General features: G+C 34.5%; 1 protein-coding gene across 2 annotated transcripts; it reads right to left on the reverse strand.

The window, feature by feature from the left end:
- Positions 1-764: 764 nt before the first annotated feature.
- LOC107723514 (maternal B9.15 protein-like) lies at positions 765-7,225 on the reverse strand. Of its 2 annotated transcripts, none has more exons than XM_016532177.1 (5): positions 7,161-7,225; positions 2,744-2,924; positions 1,826-1,963; positions 1,372-1,669; positions 765-1,137 (listed from the first exon to the last, which is right to left on the reverse strand). In XM_016532177.1, exons 2-5 carry the CDS (start codon positions 2,914-2,916, stop codon positions 943-945), a joined length of 804 nt encoding a protein of 267 aa, XP_016387663.1. In that variant the 5' UTR covers positions 2,917-2,924; positions 7,161-7,225; the 3' UTR covers positions 765-942. The 2 variants fall into 2 exon arrangements, with proteins under 2 accessions (XP_016387663.1, XP_016387662.1); XM_016532176.1 differs by having other exon boundaries at positions 7,064-7,221.
- Positions 7,226-8,469: the final 1,244 nt, after the last annotated feature.

Raw genomic sequence — 8,469 nt, forward strand, 5'->3', positions numbered from 1 at the left:
TTTTCACAAAACAATTACTATCAGAAGAAAATCTATTGTGTATGACCAAAATATCAAGATAATGAAATGTGGAAATATGGCTTATAATGAAATATGGCTTAAGGCAATGTATACTACCACCTAGTGGTATTGGAATAAATTACAGTACAATTATCCTTACCATTTAGCAAAGGTAAATGGTAACATTGAGCACAGAATCTAGTATAATTAACTAAATAATGTTTTTGTTAATGCAGTCCTTCCTACATCTTGAACAGATATGATTATTCTTAAAGGTGAATTCACATCAGTCAGGAACCTCACCTCCACACAGCACTCTTCACCTTCAGTATACGAGATGATTTTTTTTACATTGAAAAGGTATAGGATGCTTGGTGTTTTAGAGGTAACTTCATAAACTATCACACCTGAACCGAACTGCTGGTAATATTTGGGAATGTGTTTCAGTGAATAATTACATTCACTCAAAATTTTCTATTGCAATAAATATCACTCAAGCATTCTGTGAATAAAAAATTACCAAAACATTTCAACACTCACTACAGAAGCTGCTGGAAAAGATGTGATTTGACTAAAAACATTTTTAAATTAAACAAAAAAATTTCAAGTATGCAGCAATCTAACATTGGCAAAGTTGAGAAATAATTCCTGTAGTTTGTGATCAAGTAATAACAGAGCCAGTGAAGTTTAAACATATCGATTGACTATTTTTAGCATATAAAAACCTAAAGTTAAAAACCTAAAGAAAAAATAAATAATGGCAGAATAGTTCAAATGAAAAGCTTAAAGTTCATTAGAATATGCTTGAAATCAGTGAAAAGTTAAATAGCTGACATGCTTGACACTATATTTCAAGTTTATGATTTCATTATGATAAGCTATAAAGTTCCCTGCAGACTGGCAAATACGTCTTACATTATAGATATACTGGTTTCGAGCTCTTTACCCTTTCACTGTCCCCCAGGTTTGGAGGGCAGCATGAGGCACAATGAACTGCGGAGGGGCTTTGGGTACGACGTAGTAAGCAAACAAGGGAGAAGGTGCCGGGGCACATACAGTCGTGCAGAACACGCCTCTCTTCTTCTTGTACTGGGGCCACATCGGCGCAGGGTTATAAAAGTACTGCAGGCCAGTGATCTGTTAATGACAGAAAATATTTTACAAGGTTAGTTTAATGACTTTGTTATTCAGTTAACATAGTTTGTGTTCAAAAAGTGCTGAAAAAACAAATCTTGCAAGAACTGAATATAACAGCAGTTAATTTCTAAAATAGAGACAGAATTTTTTTTTTTCTTGCTTGAGTGTAGTTTTTTACTTGAGTGTACTGTAGTTTGCTGAAGTGAAATTTAAGAAATGCATAATGGTATTTACCTGAGCTGGAGGAAACTTGGGTGGCCCTTTAGGCTCCCTTGCTTTAGATCTTGTTGTATGAACTGCGTTCTTCACTGTTCTCTGCTCCACTTTTTTCGTTTCGTTTTCTTTCACCTCCTCTTCTGTATCACTTGAGACTGCTGAGCCGCAGTCAGATGAGGTCGCTGAGTGGTAGTCCGATGTATCCAGATTCACAGAATCCACTTGGGTAAAAGTATCTTCCTGATTCAAGTCATTTCCCTCATCCTCCCCTTTAGCAAACTGAGCTACTGTAAAATATCTGCCATTCTCCCCAGACCTGCGGGAACATATGAATGTGAACCACTACTTTTAGTGAGAAGTTCTCACTTCACAGAAAATGTCAAGTATAAACATTCAGAAAAAGGCCAATAGGAACAGTCTTCTTTTAATTTATCAAATAAAAAGCTTTTCATCGAAATATTCTAGAACTTACCGCACACACACCTCCGACGGGTCGATCCATATTGTGATCTCACGAGGAAAACCCAATTCACTTGGCTTTAAGCCGCTCTCCATGCACGCTTGTGATACGGATTCATCAAAGGGAATTCTGTCATTTATTCTTATGCATCTGAGTAGGGAATAAAAAATGGTCATATTGTGAATGATTGCTATGAATGTTTGTAGGCCTTTCAGATATTACCTCATGCAGAGTATTAAATTCAACTTGGACAACAAATGAAACGGTAAGTAAGATCAGTAAGATTTGATTTTTTAAAAGAAATTAATGTTTTAATCAGCAAGGATGGATTAAATTGATCAAAAGTAAAGACATCTACAATATTACAAAAGATTTTTATTAAAAATGCTCTTCTTTTGAACTTTCTAATAATCAAAAAATCCTTTGATTAAATTAATCACACTTTTCGTAAAAAATATTAAGCAGCATAACTGTTTGATAATAAAAAGATGTGTTTCTTGATCACCTAATTAGCAAATTAGAACTATTTCTGAAGGATCATGTGATGCTGAAGACTGGAGTACTGACTGCTGAAAATTCAGCTTTGCCATCACAGAAATATACTACATTTTAAAACATATTACATTTGGAAACTGTTATTATTATTAATGTAATAATATTTTGCTATATTACTGTTTTTACTATATTTTTTATTTAAAAAATGCAACCTTGATCCTAAATTTTTAAAAAGTAGTGTATATTTACTGAGAAAATACTGAGAAAAAGGTTTTTTTAATATTATTTATTTAATGTTGCTTTGATCAGTGCATTACACATCACAATTCAAAACAAAAACTGTTTTAATATATAACTTATAACTTTAATATATAACTTATTAAAAAACGTATAATAAGTTTTACTAAATCAGTAAATCTTCTTTTCTTCATTTACCTGTACGCCTGTCCTTTGCTAGGATTGTCTGGGTACCAGTGGTCTGTAAACTTTTCAAGAAGAAGCCCTTGTAACTTAGAAGCAAAAAGTTTGGCTTTAATTTGATCCACACCTCCACGCTCCACTGCCAAACCTTTCAGAAAGTTCACTCCAGCACTCACTTCCTTCTTCATTCTCACCACTGTGAAGAAAAACTAAACTGAAATTCCTATTTGGGGCTTTACTAAATTAACAAACCACAAAAGTTAGGACATCATTTCTGATTGACCTCCTTAAGTCGAAAGTTTTAGCATTCTTATTTTGAATACTGTACTCAGTGTACATTTTTAAATTAGGTGAATTAAAAAACACACAAAAGGACTACAAATATAAAGGTCTGAAAAAACATATATATATATATATATATATATGTACAGACAAAGTGTTCCTCTAGACTTAACACATATCAAATAAATACATTCTCATGCTTAACCACAACCTGAAACACCAACACATTTGTAGGTCATCTCTACTGGCATCTCTGATAGAGGAACTTCCCTAAGCACTGTTTTCTCTTTCCTCTGACACCTGTTGAAGCTGTGTCAGCTGTTACTCAGCTCCACCACATGTAAAGACTTGTTATACTGATAGAATGCCATGGTCATAGTTTGCATTACAGACAAATAAGATACAAATGAGGAAAAAGAGTCGCTCTTTTTCCAACAGCATATTGCTAAATAAGGTTTACACTTGCAAATTAAGACACATAAAAGCGCAAATAAAACACGCATGCTTTGCACTCACAGTGGAGGTTGCATTATCAAATTAGTATTACCATAGTGCTATATTGCTATTTGCTAAACAAGATACCTGGCTGAGGCCACTCTTTCGTTTTTTTATGAATCGCAGGATTTTATATCCAAGACATTTAAAGCTGATGTTCTTTAGCCTGAACTCTCACTAAGAAAACTAAAATGTGTAAATATTTTCACTTTGTTTAGTTAAAGCTGCAGTCCGTAAGTTTAGCCTCTTTGTCGCCATCTCTGTTTGAAAACCTGGTATTGCAGCTGTGTGCGGAATTATCTAGCTTGCATGGGTTGTGAGTCGGCACGGCTCCAGCGCGGATGAATCTAATGTTTTGAAGAGTATGGCAGTCAGTCACCGCACCGGTGTGGATATTTACTGTACTTCGCAATCACAGATTCTAGCACGTCTTGGAATATGACCCAAATAAGAATTTTCACCGTATATTGCCATCTGAACAAGTAAGTAACAAGTCTGCCACGTTTGTTCTGACCAACTGAGGAAAAAAGCATTACCATAAATCTCGCTACCAATGGTGATTAAATCTAAAGATTGGTTAGCTCATATCACATCAAACCGTTCAAATTATTATTATAGTTATACTTTATTCTCAAATGATTAATGTTAACAACATCAATATGATGACTATGAGTATAGTGTGTATTAGCGTGTAGATTTCAATTTCTGCACAGTCTAATCTAATTGTCATACCATTTGAATTTCATATTAAGAAATTCTTTTAACCCAAAAAGCAAATGATGCTCCCTTCGAACTGGTTTACTTTAAAATACAAATCTTTGTAATCCCAGGCTATCTGTAATCAGAAGCACATTTATAACTGGAATATAATTTAATTTAATTCACATGTGTTTCATAAACACATAATCCTTTATGGATTACAATCCGCCATCAAAATGATACAATTAATTATTCCAGCTGCTGTGAGAAAAGGCTATAAACGATCCGCCACCTGCAGGATCCTCACATGCGATAGCATACTAGCCGGGACAACTTCTTTATGTTTACAGACATGAAGTAATGACGCAGTGCCATGCTCGAATTTCCCGCGAAAACCTACCCGTACCACTCAAATTAGAAAACATTATTATAAACTGAGCGTTGTGAATCGGGCTAAAGTAAGGCGATAGTTTTGAACACTGGCTGGTTATGTACTTGCACAAATATTGATTTTGGATCATTTTGAACCAAAAAAAGTTACGGACTGCAGCTAATTGTCATACCATTTGAATTTCATATTAAGAAATTCTTTTAACCCAAAAAGCAAATGATGCTCCCTTCGAACTGGTTTTCTTTAAAATACAAATCTTTGTAATCCTAGGCTATCTGTAATCAGAAGCACATTTTTAACTGGAATATAATTTAATTTCATTCGCATGTGTTTCATAAAAACATAATCCTTTACGGATTACAATCCACCATCAAAATGATACATTTAATTATTCTGGCTGCTGTGAGAAAAGGCTATAAACGATCCACCACCTGCAGGATCCTCACATGCGATAGCCTAGTAGCCGGGACAACTTCTTTATGTTTACAGATGTGACGTAATGACGCTGTCACGTGCTATAAACGATCCACCACCTGCAGGATCCTCACATGCGATAGCCTAGTAGCCGGGACAACTTCTTTATGTTTACAGACGTGACGTAATGACGCTGTCACGTTACGCTGTTGAGGGAACACGCTGGAGGCACGAGTAAACGAGAACAGTTTTAATCAAGGAAACATAGGAGATAATCCACAATAGGAGCTTAAGCCAACACACGAAGAGAACGAGTAGACCTGACCAACACAAACTGAACAGACTAGACCAAATAAGGAAACACTAGAACAGAAACAGGGGCAAAACAGAACATAGGCAGTCCAGAATCCTGACAGACGCAGCATGCTCGAATTTCCCGCGAAAACCTACCCGTACCACTCAAATTAGAAAACATTATTATAAGCTAACCGTTGTGAATCGGGCTAAAGTAAGGCGATAGTTTTGAACACTGGCTGGTTATGTACTTGCTCAAATATTGATTTTGGCTCATTTTTAACCAAAAAACGTTACGGACTGCAGCTTTAATAAAACCACAATGAAGTTATGTTTAAATGAATACTGTTCAAATTAAACTTAGGGTTTTACCTTGTGAATCATGGTAGCCTACTTATGACAATTCATAAATCTTTGTTAATTCCAAGAAGAAAAAAAAATCAGGTTAACCTATAAAATGTATTACTACATTTAACCAAATAAACAAATATCTGCCACTCTAAACATGTGGCTGGGGTTGTTGCATTAGGCAACCTTTGAGCAGCACGCTGTGAATCTACTCATGCATTAGTCAGAGTGCTGATTTGAGTGACACAATAATAACTCATTCAAGAGTAAGTCTCTTTAACAATGCACAAAGGGCTCAAATCGATCTGAGATTAAATCTATTTTCCACCTACATGTCAAACTTTTGGGCAACTTGTGACAGAATCTGCAAACTAAATAATGTAGGCTACCCAATTAGTCATAGCCTAGACAAAACTTTCAGCACCTGTTGACCACCTGCTCTCTTTATACACATGAGTCAGCAGCTGTTTGTAGTCCATCTGAACCCATGCACAAGACATTAGGACATTCTGCTTTATTTAGTTTGCAGATTCTGTTAATGACACATCACACAAACATTATACTGTATGATATATATGACAATTTATTTTGAAGAGAGGTTGTATTTGAAGTATGAATGAATGTTTAAAGTTGATTAAAGTTTGTTAACCAGTAGCAGCCAAATAAAAGGAGAGATCATTGACATATTCTATAAATGGACTCTGAACGGCTGTCCATTCTACATATGTCTCCATACGATGTATCACACGTTATAAACTCAGTGTAGACCATTTTAGTCAAAAAGCAATTTTACAGACAATATATATCTGTCTATCTATTTTCCAAACCGCTTGTCCTTATGTTTACAACAATCAAATATTCTATTCTTTTTTTTCTATTCCAGTCTAGTAAAACTGATAAGTCCATTAAAAAGCTTGAGCAAAATTACTGTATAAAGCAGTAAAAATCGCTACACGCAATTCAGTCACGTGCTACACGCGCACCACATGCAATACTGAAGGTTTTCAAGCAAGCGGCTGGGAAAGAGCATCATCGAAAATTCCCAATAAGAAACCCCCAAATCATATCTACTGTATGTATGTATGAAGTCTCTATATATTATAGATAAATATTTACTAAATATAATACATACAGAGTGATGAAATCAATATGGTGTCTCCAAGTAATAATGTATTTTTTCAGACTTTAAAAAAATCTTAATAGCCTAATGGTAATAATGGTGCTGTCCAACTACAGTAACAAGTACGATCGTGATAACATTTTTAAAAGTTTAACATTTTACATAAATCACAATTATGCTTTGATACTTTTACAACTTAATTCCCTTAACTTCTAGAGAACAAACAAAAAATAAAAACTTAGAACTGTTATTGTGTATAATGGATAGCCTAGTTCTTAAGGTAATTTCTTACCGATATAAGCTGAATCCAAAACGACTGGATGTTTTTCAAGTTCTCTTCAGTTCTACTTCCTTAAAACTACTGCTATATCCAAGTATAGGCTAATTACCTGAGTAAGCACGTTGCTTCCTTGTTGTAGTACACCAGTGTTTCCACGTTTCTTCATTCGTGTTGGGCTCGGTCGACCAACGGTCGACCAACAAACACATCATTTTACGGTCAGCGATTAGCATATGACTCACTTCCTTGTCCATAAAGTACAGTTTACACCGTTTCTACTACAAGCAGTCATGTCTGATATTATGACGCTGATTCACTCAAAGCCCAAATATGGTCAGAGCTAGTGTACTAGGAAGTAAGTGTAAAATATAATGGTAACACTTTACAATAAGGTTCCCTTAGTTAATGTTAGTTAATGTATTAACTAACATGAAAAAACAATGAACAATACATTTATTACAGTATTTATTCATCTTTGTTCATATTAGCTAATGAAAATACAGTCGTTCATTGTTAGTTCATGTTAATTCACAGTGCATCAACTTATGCTAACAAGCACACATTTTTATTTTAATAATGCATTAGTAAATGTTGAAATTAACATTAACTAAGATTAATAAATGCTGTAGAAGTATTGTTCATTCTTAGTTCATGTTAACTAAAGTAGTTAACTAATTAACCTTATTGTAAAGTGTTACCAGCCTAATCCACTTGACCAGAATATTTATTGAGGCTACACAAGGAATTTAGGAAGATGTTGTAAGAACACGTTATGTTTGCTACGTCTGTGATAGTTTAGATTAGTTTAATAATAAAAGGTTATTTAAAATACCGTCGTGAATAATATATAGGCTAGCCTATACTGTATATAGGCCTACGTATAAATGTAAATAATATAATGCATGTATGTATAGGCTATAATATGTTTCATTATTTTTTTGACAAACTCAAAAAAAAGAAACATACCAAACGTCAAAAACATAAAAATCACAATATCTAATAATATATGATTATAAATATATGCGTTATAATGCAAGTGATAATTTTTGATGCAATTAGGCTACTCAGTAATTGAGAAAGTCTTTTGAAGGTGTTCAAGGTAAGAATCTGTCCATTGACACTGAACCATTTAAAGACACTATAAAGCAATGTAGTGGCAGTTAAGAATAGAATTACACTAGCCTAAGTGTTGATAGAAGGTGAATCTCCTCTGATGTGCAGCAGATGGCAGAATTGATTCCTCCTCTTTGCTTTTTTCTCATTTATGCTGCTTCTGTTGCTCTCCGGGTGAGGATCTGATCTGAGGATCAGAAGAGCATGTTCATCAACTTGCGCGTTAGCTCAGCTTGCTCATATTGAAAATGGAAAATGTCCTGATGATATGAATTCTAGAGAACAGCCTAGAAAACAGCATGAGA

The sequence above is a fragment of the Sinocyclocheilus rhinocerous genome, unplaced genomic scaffold, assembly GCF_001515625.1.
Source record: "Sinocyclocheilus rhinocerous isolate Xijiao unplaced genomic scaffold, SAMN03320098_v1.1 scaffold241, whole genome shotgun sequence".
In the NCBI taxonomy this organism is placed as follows: domain Eukaryota; kingdom Metazoa; phylum Chordata; class Actinopteri; order Cypriniformes; family Cyprinidae; genus Sinocyclocheilus; species Sinocyclocheilus rhinocerous.